This window comes from Nansenia antarctica (genome assembly GCF_963989245.1).
Source record: "Nansenia antarctica genome assembly, chromosome: 18".
Taxonomy (NCBI): Eukaryota; Metazoa; Chordata; class Actinopteri; order Argentiniformes; family Microstomatidae; genus Nansenia; species Nansenia antarctica.
Window position 1 is genome coordinate 14,119,081 of NC_137691.1, and position 20,000 is coordinate 14,139,080.

The window sequence follows — 20,000 nt, forward strand, 5'->3', positions numbered from 1 at the left end:
ACACTCACACACACACACACACACACACACACACACACACACACTATTCCTCTCTCCAGAGAGGACGTCAAAGGCTCCGACTGGGACAGATTCCCATTATGCTGCTGACTCAACGGAATGCGGCTGGCATCCAGACAGGTTCCCTGGCAACCCACATCCTCTCAGCTCAGCTGATACTTGTCTCTCACTACACTGGGGAGCCGTTTAGGGCTTCAGGCTTTTCACACTGGTCTGTGGTCAGACCTTGCTGAGGGGTAGAGTGCTGGAAATCAATAACTTCTCCTTTTTTGGTCTCCCTGGTCTCAGACCTGTATGCTCCACACTCTAATGTCTAATCCTAGATGAACATACATCCTGAATGTTCCTTTTTGAAAGTGTTATTCATTTGAGGACTAGGCTTTAATCTGTGCCTGGGGAACCACTCCCACATATCTCCATATTTCTTCATGTCTGTCTTGAATCCACAGATGGAGTATGACCCCGCCCACAGTGAACGCCTACTACAATCCCACCAAGAATGAGATGGTGCTGCCAGCGGGGATCCTTCAGGCTCCCTTCTACAGCCGCTCGTGGCCCAAGTATGTCTCTCCCTCTCCCCTCTCCCCTCCACCTCTCCCCTCTCCCCTCTCCCCTCCACCTCTCCCCTCTCCCCTCTCCCCTCCACCTCTCCCCTCTCCCCTCTCCCCTCCACCTCTCCCCTCTCCCCTCTCCCCTCCACCTCTCCCTCCACCTCTCCCCTCTCACCTCTCCCCTCCACCTCTCCCCTCTCCCCTCCACCTCTCCCCTCTCCCCTCCACCTCTCCCCTCTCCCCTCTTCCCTCCACCTCTCCCCTCTCCCTCTCCCCTCCACCTCTCCCCTCTCACCTCTCCCCTCCACCTCTCCCCTCTCCCCTCCACCTCTCCCCTCTCCCCTCTCCCCTCTCACCTCTCACCTCTCCCCTCCACCTCTCCCCTCTCCCATCTCCCCTCCACCTCTCCCCTTTCCCTCTCCCTCTCCCACTCCCTCCCATCACTCCGGCCTCACCCTTTATTCACCCTTTCACCCCGTGTCCTTGTTTGACTCCTGGACCCAGTTACTAAAGGCTCAGTTCAACAGATTTTGTCAAGACGATCGTATCTGTGTTCCAGAGCCCTGAACTTCGGGGGGATCGGCGTGGTGATGGGACACGAGCTGACCCACGCGTTTGACGACCAAGGTAGATACTCCTTAGACCACGTGTTTTTACCTCGGCAAGATTAAATGTCAACGTTTCGACCTCTGTGACCTTTTATCAAGACAGTGAATCTCGTTGTGTTTAACATTTCCATACTCAGACTTTGTACAGTCACTCACATCTGTGTGGCTCTGCGACTTGGTGCATTTAAAGAGATGCGTGTGTATCTTGTGTGCTTTCAGCCATTACAGTCACAAGTTTATTTGTATAGCACATTTCATACAACAGGGGCAATTCAAAGTGCTTTAAAAAAATACAGAAAAAGAAGGATAGTAAGAAAAAAAAAGAAAGAAAGAAAAATGGCAAGAATAGATACATATAGAAAATAAATAGATAAACATTTAACAACATAATAAGACAATGAATAAAAAGATCAAAGTGTTATTACTGCAAGTTTAGGCGTCTAGTCTGACAACGTGGTGTTTGTATTTGACGTCGAAGGGAGGGAGTACGACAAGGACGGCAACCTCCGCTCCTGGTGGAAGAACTCGTCTGTGGAGGCGTTCAAGCAGCAGACTCAGTGCATGGTGGAGCAGTACAGCAACTACAGCATCAACAAGGAGCCCCTGAACGGGAAACACACGCTGGGAGAGAACATCGCTGACAACGGCGGACTGAAGGCTGCATACAAGGTCTGTAGGGGGGGAACCAAAGGGACACAGCCAACCAGGAAACCCATGTTGGATTTTTAAAAGGGTTAAATGTAGGAGTTCAGGTTAGGGTTACTGGTTTAGTTCAGTTTTGACCTAGTCAAAGTTTATACGTTTATTCTCCAAAGCGAACCGTGGGAGATGCAGTACACCTCGTGTTTGTCTTATTGACTTGTTTGGATTATTGACTTGCTTCGGTTATGACGGGTCATGTCTTTATGAATGTGTGATGGAAAAAGCAGGCTTGTCTCTCTCACTGAAAGGCCCGGGAATGCAACAGGTGGCTGTGAGCAGCCTGGTCGCCCTCTCTCACACTCCCACATTCTTTCCATCTAATGAAAAGTCATAGGTTATGGAGCGGCAGAGCAGATAAACAGAGTGTGTGTGTGCAGAAAAGGACATGTAAGAGTGTGTATGTGCAGAAAAGGACATGTATTGTATTAGCCAGTGGAGGCTAGTAGAGGTAGAAATCGATGGACAGTATCATTGTAATGCACGGAACGGAATGAGGAATGCTATCAACCACATTTCTTATTCCATTCCATGCATTTACAATCAATCACCCTGTCCTCTGGTTTCTGCCTCCCCTGGTATTAGCCCTCTGGTAGTCAGTAGCAAAATGAGACTTTTTTATTTTATTTTCTCCATCTCTGGGAAACCTCTATGGGAAAGGAGGATAATGAACGCTGCCTGTCTGTAATTTGACCCCTGCTGCTTTTGCAGGCGTATGTAAACTGGATTGCGAAGAATGGAGAGGAGGCCACACTGCCGGCCCTGGGGATGACTAATCATCAGTTGTTTTTTGTCGGATTCGCCCAGGTTTGTGTTAATTACACTGCTATCTTTGGCTGACGAACTCCTTAGTAGGGAATGGCAAACATGGCAATGTAGCTGGAAAAAGCAGGAACAAGTCGACAACCGAAATTATGTTCTGACTTTTATTCTGAACATTTTAAATAAATGACATTTATTAAAAAAAATCTGAAGAAAAGTCAGAACATTTTGATTGGTTGCCAACTTGTTCCCGGTTTCACCAGTTGCCATCACATATGATCTATTTGATTGACAGATGATGTAAAGGTAATGTAGACAATGTGAGCGGAACTCTTCACTGTAACTTTCTAACCTGTGTCTGTCCTCCCTAGGTGTGGTGCTTAGTCTAACGTGTGTCTGTCCTCCCTAGGTGTGGTGCTTAGTCCGGACCCCTGAGAGCACACACGAGGGTGTCATCACAGATCCACACAGCCCGTCAAGATTTAGAGTTATCGGCACCGTCTCCAATTCACGCGAGTTCTCTAAGCACTTTAACTGCAAGGCAGACGCCCCCATGAACCCCAGACACAAGTGTGACCTTTGGTGATGCCTAGCTGCAAAAACGATGCTGTGTGTCGAAGTGGTGAAAATAGGCAACTGGGCAAATGGAACACAACTGGGGAAGTGTCTCAAGGTCTCTCCAGGGGAAGGAGAGAACTGGTCTCAAAACCACTGAAAACTCACCTGACCTGCCCCTGCCCCTGTCCCCCCCCCCTCAACCCTTCTCAGGTTCCCTACCAGGACAACTAGTGCCTCGTGTGGACTGGAGCTGGAAGTTGTACTCGCCCTAACACTCCCCTCATAGAGACAAATGTGTTTTTGAACAATAAAGCTATATTTTATATTCCCTGTGGAGCTCTGAAAATGTTCTTTCGTGTACATATGAAGGAGGGACAATGTTAACACTGGAAACTGAAAGAACAGTTACAAAATGGGAAACAATTTCGGAGAAAAAAATTGCGACTTCTCTCAATCAGGTTTTATGAAGAGAGACTAAGCTGTCCTGTTATGTGCCTTTGTTTCTAACAATAAGTGATATTTATTTTCTCTGTGTCTTTTTCTGTTTGTATGTTGTATTATTTTTTATCCAGACTCAATCTGTCTTCTCTTAATAGATTATATTCAGACGACGCAAACATGGAGTGTTTCATGCTCAAACAACGAGAGAAGAGGTGCTACCTTAAATAAATAATCTCCGCATGTCCGTAGAAGAGGCATGACACTCTCAATAGAAAAGTACAGGATTTTATTATGCTCAGATAAAAAAAACAATTCAGTCTCGCAACCTTCATCAGGCAATGGAAAGGACGCTGACAAGAGTTGCATCCCCTGAGGAAGTCCAGAGGAAGCAAACAAACATCATATAATTGCCAAATATTTTTCAGATTTAAGAGGCATTTTTTCTCTGCTTCAACTGCATTTCTCTGCATCAATTGTGTAAAATCAGATTATCTTTACGTCTCCAATTATGCTGAAATCTTGTAATGATGTGACTATCACGGCACAGAATGTATAAGCAAACTGTTCTACTCTATAAACAAATGTTATAAATCTGGGAACTATTATTATATGTAAGGCTGTCATTCAGCCTTGTTGTAAAAATGTAATTGGAATTGGAGCATATGTAAGAGACATAAAGAGGATGTGTTGTTGACCATTGCATATTTTAATGTCCGTTTTTCCATTCAGAATCTGAATACGATTTCTTTGTATCGCATTCCTTTATAGTGTAATAAATGTTGTCATCAATATTTTTAAATTAGAAGCTATGAATCTATCTCTCTGTTGTCTATAAAGGTTTGAAAATAAGACTACTCTCATGAGTAATGTGTGCCTCTGTTATATTCCAAAACAATAAAACTACAAATTGTTAAAATGTTGGGTTTTAAAACCAACTTAATAAAACATTAAAAACATGTAATGAAATGATTTTATTTATTGTTGTTTTCATATTGTTTATTCAACAACTAACACAACACAGCCCCCGTTTATGGTTTATTGTTAGTGTTTTAGATGAGTGACCCAAAGTACAGTATCCGTGGGTTATAGAATGTTTGACACTTGCAATTGCACACTATCAACGGTAGATGTCGCTGCATACCTAGAAATACAATAATTTGACTTTGGAAGCTCTGTTTACGTTGCAACTTGAAACACTTTACTACTTTAACATCACTTTACTAAATGTCGTTGATCATCTTTCACAGTCACATTTACGTATTTAATTGCAGACACTCTTTATTGAATGGTTAACCCTTTAATGAATCTCAGTTGGGATATTGTGCATCATGTATTTTATATACCCTCATGACACATAACCATGCATCAAACCATACAGTCATTAATCAAACGAACGGCACTCAGATCATAATAATATAAACTGGAGTATGGAACATTATTGAAAGAAACCGGGGGGCATCAGTTCAAATCCTTCGGCATCTCTCTGGGCTTAGGTAAAACCCGAGTGTCTCCGTAATCGGCCGAGACTTGCCGAATTGTCTTGTCCTGCCGGACTGGAAGCGGCCGCCACGCCATGTTACGAAGTCTCCCGTCTCCGTGAGGAAAACATGATTACAGAAACACCACTGGCTGAGAACAAATGACAAATTGAATTGCTGAAGGAGGCAAGAAACTGGCGATATTCCTCTGAAAAGAAGTCAACCTGAACCGGATCCGTGGAGGTCCCGGACGGGCAAGGGAGGCCAAACCTCCCACCGTCCCCATGAAGGAGAACCACAGCACCGCAGACCCGAACAGCGACTTACCCTGAGAAAGCCTGGATTTGCGGCCTGCTTTAATAACACTAAACCGCTTGCTTGTATGTCTGCAAGCTGAGACCGCTCTAGTTTGTATCAGTATTTAATTATTAGTGTTATTGTTTTATCTTTTTTGTTTATTATTATTATTTGTTGCAATGAGTTTGCCGCCGAAAGTACTGGTCCCAAAATCGGCGACTGCTGTCGCAGTGAGCGGACCCGGAGGACCCAGCCCCGGACCCGGCCCGCTTGGACCCCGGGCCACCCTGACACCCCTCTCCTCCACCCTGACCTCCGCTCAGCAGACCGCCGTGCCTGCCTGCCCTGCTCAGTATCCTTCATCATTCACAATACAATACAACACCCCCCCACCCCGGTGCATCTGTTGGCTGGTGTATTAATGGGGAAAACGGATTTCAGCGGTGCTGGTTTCGAGGAGAACCCGGGGTTGTGATGCGGGTGGACCAGGGGGGTGTTGGGTGTGCAGGGAGGGGTAGGGAGCTCCAGGCTAGCGGCTGGCATGTATGTGGCATTGATGTCCGGTTATCAGACACCCGGTAGCGAGCTGTCATCACCAGTCACATTGCGAGTGATGGGTTTGATATCGGAGGGGGTCTGGGGGAGATGAGGGAGGTCTGGGACGCAGCAGTCTCTCACCGGCTTTGTTCGCTGTTAGTTTAGGGTACTAGAGGGGGGTGGGTCTAATCGCTGCAATGGAAGGGAAGCGCTCCGATTGTAAAACGTTGTAAAAGATGACAAACCCCGTTCGTAATTTCTATTGGGTTGGGGTGATTTCTATCGGGAGCTTCGGATCAGTATGGGGGATGTATGGGGAAAAAATTATATATATATAGCCACAGTTGATACGACTTTGATTTTATAACGAGGAGCGTTCCCGTGGATCATTTTCGTTCCAGGGGTTAGTCCGACCCGTGCGTTTGCGGGTAGAAGACACGTCGCAGCAAGATGAACCAGCCCGTTTTTTTTATTATTATTATTTTTATTATTATTTTACAGGTTGATATGAGATTCAACCTCTAACCTAAATTAGCTTCTTATTTTTTATTATTTCTTTTTTTAAAGATGCATGAAAGTTGTCATCATTTTTTGAGCTAACCAGCCAGCTATGCTAAAGGCAACGCAGCAGGCCTAGGGTGCGTTCGTAAATACGCACTGGAAATCTGATCAGCACTCGTGGAATGCCTCTTGTCCAATCAAATTACGTGGTCTCTCTGTGGTGTTGAACCCACTGTGCGCCCCGCCGCTCTCAGAGCGAATTTACGAACGCAGCCCTAAATCGCCTTTCCCCGGTTTACTGTAGTAGCTTGATGCTAAGCTAGGCCAGCTGGTTTACTGTAGTAGCTTGATGCTAAGCTAAGCTAGGCCAGCTGGATTACTGTAGTGGCTTGATGCTAAGCTAGGCCATCTGGTTTACTGTAGTAGCTTGATGCTAAGCTAAGCCATCTGGTTTACTGTAGTAGCTTGATGCTAAGCTAAGCCAGGCCATCTGGTTTACTGTAGTAGCTTGAAGCTAAGCTAGCTGGTTTACTGTAGTAGCTTAATGCTAAGCTAAGCTAGCTGGTTTACTGTAGTAGCTTGATTCTAACTTAAGCTAAGCCATCTGGTTAACTGTAGTAGCTTGATGCTAAGCTAAGCTAGGCCATCTGGTTTACTGTAGTAGCGTGATGCTAAGCTAAGCTAGGTCAGCTGGTTTACTGTAGTAGCTTGATGCTAAGCTAAGCTAGGTCAGCTGGTTTACTGTAGTAGCTTGATGCTAAGCTAAGCCAGGCCAGCTGGTTTACTGTAGTAGCTTGATGCTAAGCTAAGCTAGGTCAGCTGGTTTACTGTAGTAGCTTGATGCTAAGCTAAGCTAGGTCAGCTGGTTTACTGTAGTAGCTTGATGCTAAGCTAAGCCACCTGGTTTACTGTAGTAGCTTGATGCTAAGCTAAGCTAGGCCAGCTGGTTTACTGTAGTAGCTTGATGCTAAGCTAAGCCACCTGGTTTACTGTAGTAGCTTGAAGCTAAGCTAGGCCAGATGGTTTACTGTAGTAGCTTGATGCTAAGCTAAGCCGTCTGGTTTACTGTAGTAGCTTGATGCTAAGCTAAGTCAGGTCAGCTGGTTAGTGACACCGGTGTGTCCTGACATGTCAGTGTCAGAGAGGGACGTCTGCTTGTTATGGCTGTCTGTCTGTCTGTCTGTCTGCTCAGTGTGACCCGCTGTGCGACAGCAAACATCATGTTTCCTTTTTTGCTCAATGTTCACGGGTGGCACTAGGGATCTGTCGTCAACTGGCACTACAAAAAAAGACACTGTATTCAATGTTATTACATGTTATTTATTGGACTATATGAATCCCCATGGCATTTTTAACAACCTTCCTCATTATGAAATAAAGTGTGTCGTTAACGCCTGACTATGGCAACTTCTATTAGGGCCTTTTTGTATTTAATGATCAGTAGCATAAGTTGATCGATATAAATTGATCAACACCAGTTACCCAATACGTCCTCGAACCTCTAGACTGCCAACATTAGCAGCATTGACTGGTGGAATTGTTTTGCCCGATATGACCTCTTCCGTGTCTCTGAATAAAACCAAACTTGATTCCAAGATGGGTTGTTGAGATGAGGATTTGTAAAGGCTGTATGATCATTTTAAAGTTTTATGGTTCCGTGTGTTATTTAGCGCAGTCATAGTTCTGTCACCACCTGTTGTATCTACAGCACGGTGGCAGTGGTGTGATTTGTGAAGAGGGATTAGGTTGAATTAGCTCGCCTGCCTCCTGTTTCTAGCAGTAAATGAGTGAGTTGGACTTTACAGACCCTGAGAGACGGCTGTGTTTCCTTCCAGAAATGTAGTTCCCTCCCGATCTGTCATCCGCTCACCCCTACCCAGTCCTGTCAGGTCTGTGAAGGGGAGTGAACAAGGGAAGATTGGAGGGAACTACTTACTGGAATGAAACACAGCCAGTCTCTGTGGTTCCAAAGTCCTGCTGCCTGCCTTAGCTACCCTGTGGGGCTGACATGACATCTGTGTTTTTGAGGTTAATGGGTTTTGGCGTCGGAACTGTTGTTGCTCTGCGTTGACCTCACTTTACCTTGACAACATGTAGCCTAGGACTAGAAGCCTACAGGGCCATAGGGAAACAGAAAATAAGAAGGCGAACACATGTACAATTCATGAAGCTGATAAACAATTGGCCTTGGCCATGGGTTTGCGCTCCCTACATCACACCTTAGTCTATCCTTTTTTGGGTTGTTGTTGTTGAACGTCACTCGTTTGGCACAGACTTGACAGTGTAATATTTGGCCCTGCCTGAAAGAGTTTGATGATTTTTATGAGACATTTAAGAGAGAGAACCACAAAAGAAAAAGCTACCTGGTGGCTTGGTGTTAGTAACACGTGGTTCAGTCGTGTGTAAAAAAAAAAAAAGAACCACGCCCATGCACGCTTGCTTCTCACCAGTCTGACCTCTTGGTCTCGCAGATAAGTCTGTGGTCACATGACGCTGGCGTGAGTGGCACGCTGTCGTCAAGCAGCAGTGGGCATAAGGAGCCCTGTGCGTCCCGGTGCTTGTTGATTGGTTGTCTCTTTCAACTGCCCACAGGCACTGAGACAGACACACAAGATTGTTTTGTTTTGTTTTTTTCTCTCAGGAAAGTTTCCCCTTTATCTGTGTAGTTAACTGTTGTACTATAGTAAAAACATTTGATCACTATTGTACATAACATTGGAAAAGTTTCAAAACAGTAGACTGTCACGTTCCATACATTCCGCTTGTATATAATAACACCTAATTACTATGCAACAACAACGTGTTAGTACAATGTTAGAACAACAATAATTACTATTTGAGCAACCTAATGCAAAGTGAATGCAAACAACAAAGTCATGGTTCCACATATTTGACTGCTGCTGCTGTGTCTACCCCCCCCTCCACTGCTGTCTGGGGTCATGTGTGTGGGAGCATGTTATGCTCTGTCTGCACTCTGCTACCAGTGCGTGTGTGTGTGTGTGTGTGTGTGTGTGTTTGTTGAGACGAGGGGGGGGGGGGGGGGTCGTTGCTGCGCCTGGTTTCCAGAGAGACCCCCGGGGGGTGCATGCGGCTGCCGCTGCCTCCCCAGACAATAGCAGCGCTGCTTAGCATTCAGAGCCGGAGGCCAAGGCAGCGCTTCCCACAATCTGACAACAAAGACCCAGGTCAGCCTCAGCTCTATACCCCAACCCCAGTTCTATACCCCAACCCCAACCCGGGGCCTAGAACTACAGGCCTCCCCTTCTCCTCTACATTCTCTTTATTTCTATCTCTTCTGTTTTTCATTCTCTCCTGGTTTCTTGATATCTCTAATCTTTCCTCTGCCATCCCTTCATCTGTTCTTCTTCTTCTTCTTCTTCTTCCTTCTCTCTCTGTCTGTCATGGAGTCTTTTGGCTTTTTGCCTTCAGACATTTATTGCAACTCAGTATACACACCGTTCATAGGTCAATGTTACCATCTGTGAGAGTTAGCGTGTGCAAGAGTAGCGTGTGTGCGTTGTGTTGTCAGTGGGTTCCAGTGGAGGCTGGTGGAGGGAGGGAACGCACACACACACACACACGTCCTCATTCCCGTCCCACGCGTTAACAACGAGACGTCTGCCTCCGTCAGCCTCCCACCCCTCCACCCGGTGTGTTCCATAGTGTCCCAAAGCCGCAGTCGGGGATCGTTTGAGTGCCCAGCCAGACCAGAGGAGCCGATGTGCCACAGAGCCAGAGAGAGGCAGGGCAGGGCAGGCAGGGCAGGGCAGGCAGACAGGGCAGGCAGATAGGCAGTGCAGACAGGCAGGTAGGGCAGGCAGGGTTGGGCAGGGCTGGGCAGGGCAGACAGTCAGGCCAGGCAGGCAGGGCAGTCAGGGCAGGCAGGCAGGCAGGCCTTCCACTGCAGTGAAGTTGTTACGGATCCGTCAAGACCAGCCAGGCGCGTGTCTCTCGAGCGATACCGTCCGTGGTCCGTGCCCAGCTGAGCTGGAGGGTGGTGTAGTAGGACACCCGGGCGGCGCTAGGCCTTGTGGACAGGTGGCGCGGGCTAGCGTGTTAGCGGGGCAGCGCTAGCCGGGCCTGCACTGTGAGGTTGTTCTCATCAGCACACACACACACTGACTGTTGGAGAGGGGGGCTATAAATAAACTGCTGAGTTGTATTGAGCTGGCATTCAGACAGTTAGCGCAGGTCCGCACCGCAAGGGGGGGGCGGTGGGGGGTGGGGGGGGGGGCGGTGGGGGGTGGGGGGGGGGGGGGGGGGGCGGTGGGGGGGGGCGGGCGAGGGAGGGAGGTAAGGAGGGAGTGTCTTCCTCTCCTCTTCAACCATATTGTAGGTTTTTCTGGCCGGTTCTGCAGTTAACCATTTTCTACTTTGTGAATCTTGTCCTGTGAATCGACAGGCCAGTCTAACGTTATTTTTGACACTATGAATTTGTGAAGTTGGCGAGTATGGGCATGCCTTGCAGTGTGCATTGTTTGACCCCCCTAATGTTAATATTAGAATACAGTTGAAATCTTTAGTGCTTTGATCAGACTTACTCAACAGCATCTGTTTTTTTGCTGTTGTTTTTTTTTGTCTCACGGGAGGCTGGCGGAGGTAGAAATCGGAGGACAGGGGGGGGCTCATTGTCATGCGTGGAACGGAACGAGGAACGGTAATCGAACGCGCGTACCACCGTTCCACCGGTCCGTTTCACACATCACAACGAGCCCCGTCCTCCGATTCTTCCTACCTGTGTCCTTACTCCTCTTTTCATGTTTCTTGATGCAAGAAAAAGACACTCGTCGTCACGATGTCAATTGCCGCCCCCCCCCCCCTTCCCTGGAGAATAGACACAGAGCACGCAGCCTAGGCCGAGGGAGAGGCTTGACCCTGACCCCTCTGCTCTAGCCTCCCCCGTCCCCCTGTATTGTCTGTGGGGTCGGTGAAAGAGCCCTCTCAGCAGCAGCAGCACAGCGCTTTGTGAGCCCGTGTGTTTATACAGCGCTGTGAGGGAGGGCCCCGGGTGGGCTGGGCCAGGGGGGGGAGGGAGGGAGGGAGAGAAGAGGCGGGTCTGTGTCTGCGCCATCTGGGCTGTCTCCACTCCACTTCCTGGGCCTCTCTCTCTCTCTCTCTCTCTCTCTCCCCCTACACTGTGAACCCAATGCACTCAGGTAGGGCTTCGCTCAGGGCCTGGTTCCATTCCAAAAACAGCGGCTCCCTTCCCTTCCCTCCCTCCCTGCCTGCCTCTCATCTGCATCCTCGTCTCGACCGCCCCTTCCCCGCAGATCTGCTAGGACACGGGATGGGGTTGCGGAAAGAGTCGTGGTGGATAGCACGCAGGGGGGGGGGGGGGGGGGGGGGAACCGATGGCTTGCGGGACCGGTCCGATCAGTGAAGGGGGGGGATGGTGAGCTGAGGGCCGGTCGTAGGGAGCCAGTGTTTTTTGGGAATGGGATACAGCCGCCACCGTCAGGGCAGAGGCTTAGCCTGGTGGATGCTAGAGAACAGGGGAAGACTCAGTAGATTAGATTAACTGCCAGTAAGCACCGGCGGCTTTAGCGATGGAAATTAATCTCTTGATTAGAATTTTGTTTTTCCTTTTTCTTTTCGTTTTTTTCAATCATCGAGCCCTGTGAAGTGATTTCTGTGTTGTGCGTGTCTGTGTGTGTGTGTGTGTGTTCGAGGCTTTTGTAAAAGATTGTGTTCGTCTTTGTCAATATTTTTATCTCAATCATGTTCTTGGGGAACACAGTTTTAGTTGATTTTCTCCCTCCCTCCCTTTCGTTTTCTCTTGTTATCTGTTGCTCCTCTCTCCCCGTCTCTCTCTCCCTGTGGCTCTCCCTCTCTCCCTGTGGCTCTCCCTGTTTCTCTCCCTCTCTCCCTGTGTCTCTCCCTCTCTCCCTGTCTCTCTCCCTCTCTCCCTGTGTCTCTCCCTGTCTCCCTCCCTCTCTCCCTGTGTCTCTCCCTCTCTCCCTGTTTCTCTCCCTGTCTCTCTCCCTCTCTCCCTGTTTCTCTCCCTCTCTCCCTGTCTCTCTCCCTCACTCCCTGTCTCTCTCCCTGTCTCTCTCCCTGTCTCTCTCCCTCTCTCCCTGTGGCTCTCCCTCTCCCCCAGTGTCTTTTTCTCTCTCTCTCTCTCTCTCTCTCTCTCTCTCTCTCTCTCTCTCTCTCTCCCTGTCTCTCTCTCCCTCTCCAATACCCACGTACTCAGAACATAAGTGGCTTTACAGTAAGCTAATGATACTGCAGAAGCACCAGAGCTCTATATGGGGCAGGTGGCCAGCTAGGGGAGGGGGGTCAGGAGACAGAGGAGAGGAGAGGAGAGGAGGAGGCGCTGCAGCTGCTGTAGTCCTGTGTGGCTCCGCTCGTAGAGCTAAGGCTCCTGCGCGGACCATCTATATGCCAAATGTATCTGCTAAATTATGTTAATAATGTTATTATGTTACATAATATAGTAATACATGTACGCAGTATATACTGTATGATTCTAGGGGAGAAGAAGGAAGGGGTGGGCTGGGTGGAGAGTAGGGTAGAGACCCAGGAGAGGGAAGGTAGAGATCCAGGGGGATGGAGAGGAGAGAACCTGGGAGATGGAGAGGAGAGACCCAGGGGAGGGAGGGGAGAGGAGAGAACCAGGGAGATGGAGAGGAGGGAGGTAGGGGAGAGAAGAGAAGAGGAGAGACCCAGGGGAGGGAGAGGAGAGGAGAGGAGAGAACCAGGGAGATGGAGAGGAGAGGAGAGAACCAGGGAGATGGAGAGGAGATGGAGAGGAGAGGAGAGAACCAGGGAGATGGAGAGGAGGGAGAGGAGGGGAGAGAAGAGGAGAGACCCAGGGGAGGGAGAGGAGAGGAGAGAACCAGGGGGGAGGAGAGGAGAGGAGGGAACCAGGGGAGGGAGGGGAGAGGAGAGAACCAGGGAGATGGAGAGGAGGGGAGAGAACCAGGGGGGAGGAGAGGAGAGGAGAGAACCAGGGAGATGGAGAGGAGGGGAGAGAACCAGGGAGATGGAGAGGAGGGGAGAGAACCAGGGAGATGGAGAGGAGGGGAGAGAACCAGGGAGATGGAGAGGAGGGGAGAGAACCAGGGAGATGGAGAGGAGGGGAGAGAACCAGGGAGATGGAGAGGAGAGGAGGGAACCAGGGAGATGGAGAGGAGGGGAGAGAACCAGGGAGATGGAGAGGAGGGGAGAGAACCAGGGAGATGGAGAGGAGGGGAAAGAACCAGGGAGATGGAGAGGAGGGGAGAGAACCAGGGAGATGGAGAGGAGAGGAGAGAACCAGGGAGATGGAGAGGAGGGGAGAGAACCAGGGAGATGGAGAGGAGAGGAGAGAACCAGGGAGATGGAGAGGAGATGCAGGCCGCTGGTTGCAGAGGTAGAACCAGGGTAGCAGAGCCTGACCACTTGGCTGAACCTGCACTTCATGTTATTTGTCCCCCGAGGGCACTTCCTCATTCACCAAAGTGGCTCAGCGATGCTCGGCTTTCTGATTGGGCTTCGTGTTCGCGTTGGTCTGGCTTAATGAGCGGAGATTACTGCTCATGTTAGACCCTTCACAGATCAGAAGCTTGACTACTTTTAGGGAAAGGACTTGTCAAGCAGTGGAGGCCGGTGGAGGTAGAAATTGGAGGACCGGCCTCTATTCCTCATTCCCATTCCATGTGTTCCCAATGAGCCTGACAAATGGCTTAATTAGTGGGGTCAGTAGGTCCTGGCTGGCAGGGTGGAGTGGGGTGTGTGTGTGGGGGTGTGTTTTGGTGGGGGTGGGTGGGCGTGGTCTTATCACTATTCAAGGCCCCAGAGGAATCTGGGTCTGGTTACACAACACGGTATGGTCCGTAGCTAGAGCACTGGTCAGCGTTGACACACGAGTCGTCTCTCTCCTCCAGTCGCCCTTCATTCAAGTCGAACCAAGCCACCACTTGCCAAATATATATATATATATATATATATATATATATCTGTGAACAGACTCCTAACACCTATACTGCAGCCAGCCACCAGGGGGCGATCGAGATATTTCGGAGCTGCCATTTTGTCCATCAAAATAATTTAAATAATAATTTACCATTCAGCACGATTACAGGGACGTTAATGAAGAATGGACTGACAAGTACGCAATCATCTTGCCAACTTTCAGTAACGCTAAACCTGTACGCCTCTTCAGCAATGAAACGGTAGCTGTTGCAAAGGAATTTCAGTCTTAGCCGTCACAATTACACAAGGCATGCAGCAAGAGTCATACCCTGACCAGTCAGGCCTGTCGCAGAAAAATTGTGAGCTTGAAAGCTGGAGATGGACATGGACATGCCAGTGGAATTATTATCCAAACTTTAACTGGACAAGAGAGGACATTCAGTGCACAACCAGCGAAGCAAGGTTGCCGTTTTGTGAATGAGGTAGGTCTGACTCCTCCTGCATCGGGTTGTGTAGGCTACTCAACAATAATAAGCTGACAGATGGATTTATAACATCTTTAGAACCTGTGGGTCGCTAGGTATTCTAAATACGATATTCCCTCCTCACATTTTCAGAATTCATTAATATATATTTTTAAAATCTATATATATAAAAAAAAACTATTCTGCAGGCCGGATGGGAAGCTTTGGCTGGCCGGATGTGGCCCGCGGGCCGCCTATTGGTGATCCATGGTATATGGTGCTCACGAAACCGTGTCTTGTTGCACAGGCGAAAGGGGATTGTGGTTATGCAATGGTTAGCACTAAATAGCAGTTGCAGCAATCGGATCAGATTTTAATTCCAGTAAGAGTCATGCAGTCCCTGCTGCCAAGTCTTCTGGAGGGGGGGGGGGGGGGGCGGGGGGGTGTCAGCTGTCTCTTCTCACCTCATAATTTTCCCCTCGGCCGTCCCCCCCCCCACACACACACACACACACACGCACACACACACACTCAGTGACAGACACACTTAGCCGTCCCACAGCTCCTGACCTCTGACCCCTGGTAGGAAACGTCTCCGTTGCGCCCCTGCCCCCCCCCTCTTCCTCCTCCTCGCTGCTTTCACCTGCAGAATACAGCGCTCCCTTTCTCTGTTTACATTCCAGAGCACAGACAGTCCTGCCAACCAGCCTGGACCCATATGACCGGTCAGCCAGACAGATCAGGTTGCATTAGTGTCAGCCCCCCCCCCAACACACACACACACACACACACACACACACACACACACACACCACATAAGACTTTACCATTCACTCCGTTTTTCTTCCTGGGCTGTCTCTGCCTCCCCCCCTCCCTCTCTCCCTAACCTGCCTTGTTAAAGGGCAGAGAGAACACACACACAGCAGGGAGCTCCATTCACAGTCTCTGTTTGGGTTTGTTGATGACATCATGTGTTGTTGTTTTTTTGGCGAGACTGTTCCCTCCCTCCCTCCACGTAGCGGGGCTGCCTCTCGGCTGCGTTTCTGCTGTTCCCAGCTCTCTCTCTCCCTCCCCACCCCCCCTCCCTATCTTCATCTCCCCTCCCTCCCCCCCTCTCTCTTTTTGAGGAGTGGTGTTGGCAGGTAGCCAAGGGCCCCTGCAGGCGAGGAAAGGGAAAGAGGGAGAGAGGGAGAGCGTGAGAAAGGGATTGGGGTACGGAGGGGTGGGGTTTGGGGGGGGGAAGACAAAACAGTGTAAAGAGAAAGCCAGACGTAAAGTTTTCTCTGAAATTATGTGGCCGGGAGTGTGTGTGTGTGTGTGTGTGTGTGTGTGTGTGTGTGTCTACAGTCTACAGTGCACAGTCATAGAGAACCGCCTGAGCAGGTTACGAACGCTCCCTCCTCTCCTCTCCTCTGTCTGTCTCACTATCACTCTCTTACTCTCCTCCTCACCTCTCTTATCACGTCTCGTCTGGGATAAACATCAACAGTCTGATCACGTGATGCTGATGTCACCAGGAAGTAGACAGTCATGTCATGCCAGTTCTCGGTAACGGGGTCAGACACACACACGCACACACACACACACACACACACACTCCCTTCACACGAACCCTTAAGTAGAGTACACAAACAAGTCCATGCACTTCACAGTTGATCTCTCAGCTCTGTAGATAGACAGACCTGAGTCTTCCTTCTCCCTGCTATGCACTTTGATCTCCGGCAAGATGGTGTTTGACCGAAGCGAGCTGTATCCTTAATACCGTGACAACGTTTCAAAGTTTCCGGCGGGTCTTTATTTAGACACTTAAGTCTATTCTTAGTACGAGTCGTAAGAGTATTAGTATAGAGGCGTTTTCTTTTGTATTGTATTTTGTATCAGTAGAGCTTAATGTTCAATTAAATATTGTATTAAGTTAATATGCGGTGAGAAGATTATGTTGCTTTTTTTGGTTTGGTTTGTTGGTTTGCTGGATGACTGTGAGGGGGGAAGCGGCCATCTTGCGGTGATCTCTGTCATTCCCAGTGTGAGAGTGGGAGGGCTGGCGAGGCCCGGGGAATCCGTGCCGGGATTTCCCTTTGACACGTGTTCTCCTCCTCCAGGAAAAGGTACAGCGTGTACTCTGGGAGGTTTGGGGGGAAGGGGGGGAGAGATGCAAGGGGGGGGGGGCGATGGGGGGTGGGGAACCTGCTGAATGGACCAGCGGAAAAGTTGTGGATAGTGATGTTGTATGTGAGCGTGTATATAAGTTTGGCGAATTTGAGAATGCGTACATTCAGATCCAGATACTTGGTTGTTGTACGAAATGGCTGACTCTGTCGTACACACCCCTCCCCACGACGAGGTCTCCTCCTCCACATCCCCTCCCCTGCTGCTGTTGCTGTTCTGTTGTTGTTGTTGTTGTTGTTGTTGAGGTTGCAGATCAATCATGCCCCCACCTTTACACCCGTTGTGGCCTTAAGTTGACCCTTTTCCAGAATTTTCCTTAATATGCCGCGTCCCAGGCTGCCCCGGGTGCAGCCGTCCCTGGACGAGCGCCTCTTCCCCTCGCAGCCCGGCGTCGCCGCCGTCTACAGCGTGAGTACACTCTCGCACACACACACACACACACACACACACACACACACCAAACACGCACACACACACAAACACACACACTGAACACACAAGCACGCACACACACACCGAACACACACAAACACACACACTGAACACACAAGCACGCACGCACACACCGAACACACGCACGCACTCACACCCACAGACACACATATAACTGTAGTATTAGCCCCACACATACACAAACACACACTCACACACACATAGTATTAGCCCCACACACACACAAACACACTACACACAGTGTAGTAATAGCCACACATACTGTCTGTGCACCCCCCCAAGCATGCCTGACCTTGTCTGGTTAGGTCACGCACACATTCCTTTACAGATGGAAACCGTGTGAGTGTGTGAGTGTGTGTGTGTCCTAGCAGAGAGAGATGATGCTGTGACATACAGACTGTGTCCTGACCTGGTGTGGCCTGCTGGGAGACTGCTCCTGCCACCTCAGGGCCCTGCCAGTCATCATCACCCCACTCCTCCTCCCTGCTGCGCGTGTGCGTGCGCGTGCATGTGTGTGGCTAATACTAGACGTGTGTGTGTGTAGAGAGATGAACGGATCTGTAAGGCGATTGAGACGCATAGTAAAGTAGCTCTTATAATAGCAAACCACACACACACACACACACACACACACACGTTTTCGTACTGCTAATTATTCATAAAGGAAGTCAAAAGATTGTGATTTATTGAGTCAGTAACAGTGTGTGTTGCCCAGACCTCAGCGAGGGGGAGGCCCTGAGGTTAACAGCTGGATCAGCCTGTCTCATCCATCCATCCAGCCGGGGTTCAGAGCGTGGAGAAGCGCCCGTCATGAGGCGGCTGTGGTGTTTGTTGATGTATGGGGGGGGGGAGGAGTGACATCACTGGAAAAGTGTGTTCCTGGAAGCCCTTTGGTCTGTCTGTGGAGAGGCCATGGCAGCGTTGCCAGATCTCACAGACGACCTTCCAGCCCAACCAAGAGCCTGAATACCCCGGGGCGCTCGGTGGCGTAACTGACGCACTATAGCGTTGACCGTGTAACCGCAGGGTTCGATTTCGATGTCCTGCATGTCATCCCTTCTCTCTCTCTCCCTCACCCAACCTTCTCTCTCTCTCCCTCACCCATCCTTCTCTCTACTCTCTACTGTCTCTATTGCAATAAAATTAAATTACATTTTTAAAATGTACATTTAGAAATATCAATATATTTTAAAAAGAGGCTAAAATCCCACGCTCCCCCCCCCCCCCAGGGCTTGATTTGTCTGTGCGTTCGTTGCTGAAAAGGACAGGGATCGCATGTTATTTGTGGCCGATTTTGATTGGTCCCTCTTCAAGATGAACTCCGCCCCTCTCTGCGCCAGACGAGTGTACCCCTTGCCTCCGCCCCTCCCTAGCCTGCCCCTCTCTGCCTCCCCCTAGCCTCCGCCCCTCTCTGCCTCCCCCTAGCCTCCGCCCCTCTCTGCCTCCCCCTAGCCTCCGCCCCTCTCTGCCTCCCCCTAGCCTCCGCCCCTCTCTGCCTCCCCCTAGCCTCTGCCCCTCTCTGCCTCCCCCTAGCCTCCACCCCTCTCTGCCTCCCCCTAGCCTCCGCCCCTCTCTGCCTCCCCCTAGCCTCCGCCCCTCTTTGCCTCCCCCTAGCCTCCACCCCTCTCTGCCTCCCCCTAGCCTCCACCCCTCTCTGCCTCCCCCTAGCCTCCACCCCTCTCTGCCTCCGCCCCTCTCTGCCTCCCCCTAGCCTCCGCCCCTCTCTGCCTCCCCCTAGCCTCCACCCCTCTCTGCCTCCGCCCCTCTCTGCCTCCCCCTAGCCTCCGCCCCTCTCTGCCTCCCCCTAGCCTCCGCCCCACTCTGCCTCCCCCTAGCCTCCACCCCTCTCTGCCTCCCCCTAGCCTCCACCCCTCTCTGCCTCCGCCCCTCTCTGCCTCCCCCTAGCCTCCGCCCCTCTCTGCCTCCCCCTAGCCTCCGCCCCTCTCTGCCTCCCCCTTGCCTCCGCCCCTCTCTGCCTCCCCTTTGCCTCCACCCCTCCCTGCCTCTCCCTAGCCTCCGCCCCTCCCTGCCTCTCCCTAGCCTCTGCCTCTCCCTAGCCTCCACCCCTCCCTGCCTCTCCCTAGCCTCCGCCCCTCTCTGCCCCGCCCCTCCCTGCCTCCCCCTTGCCTCCGCCCCTCTCTGCCTCCCCCTAGCCTCCGCCCCTCTCTGCCTCCCCCTAGCCTCCGCCCCTCTCTGCCTCCCCCTAGCCTCCGCCCTCTCTGCCTCCTCTTGCCTCCACCCCTCCCTGCCTCTCTCTTGCCTCCGCCCCTCTCTGCCACCCCCTAGCCTGTTTTAATTGAGCGGACCGTGTCAGTCAGCGCGTCGCTGAGGCATGACTGGGCGGGTGGATTCCACGTCCTAACAGGGAGAGAAGCGGGCATTTTATTAAGTGTATCCAAACTCCGCCCCCCCTTCCAACGCCTCGGAGGTAGACCGACATATCCACACCCGTCCAGGCCTTTTTTCTTCTTTTCTTTCTTTTTCTTTCTTTTTTTCTTTTTGCCGCCTTATGACATTAAAAAGTAGCCTGGTTGGGAGGGAAAACGGCGCAATCTGGCAACACTGTGG

The 20,000-nt window shown here is 50.5% G+C and overlaps 2 protein-coding genes across 4 annotated transcripts in view; both read left to right on the forward strand.

Moving 5' to 3' along the window:
• ece1 (endothelin converting enzyme 1) overlaps nucleotides 1-4,592 on the forward strand; it is a gene marked incomplete at its 5' end in the record, with an annotated part of 33,214 nt that extends 28,622 nt beyond the window's left edge. For all 3 annotated transcript variants that reach the window (XM_080548380.1, XM_080548381.1, XM_080548379.1), the window contains 5 exons: nucleotides 468-578; nucleotides 1,129-1,196; nucleotides 1,656-1,846; nucleotides 2,588-2,683; nucleotides 3,048-4,592. In XM_080548380.1, the coding sequence (XP_080404506.1) occupies nucleotides 468-578; nucleotides 1,129-1,196; nucleotides 1,656-1,846; nucleotides 2,588-2,683; nucleotides 3,048-3,224 (643 nt within the window). In that variant the 3' untranslated portion in view covers nucleotides 3,225-4,592. The remainder of the gene's footprint in view (nucleotides 1-467; nucleotides 579-1,128; nucleotides 1,197-1,655; nucleotides 1,847-2,587; nucleotides 2,684-3,047) is intronic.
• Nucleotides 4,593-5,528: 936 nt separating this feature from the next.
• Nucleotides 5,529-20,000, forward strand: part of eif4g3a (eukaryotic translation initiation factor 4 gamma, 3a) — a 64,212-nt gene continuing 49,740 nt past the window's right edge. Inside the window, exons 1-3 of the mRNA XM_080547941.1 lie at nucleotides 5,529-5,764; nucleotides 16,913-16,918; nucleotides 17,315-17,387. Of these exons, the coding sequence (XP_080404067.1) occupies nucleotides 5,592-5,764; nucleotides 16,913-16,918; nucleotides 17,315-17,387 (252 nt within the window). The 5' untranslated portion in view covers nucleotides 5,529-5,591. The remainder of the gene's footprint in view (nucleotides 5,765-16,912; nucleotides 16,919-17,314; nucleotides 17,388-20,000) is intronic.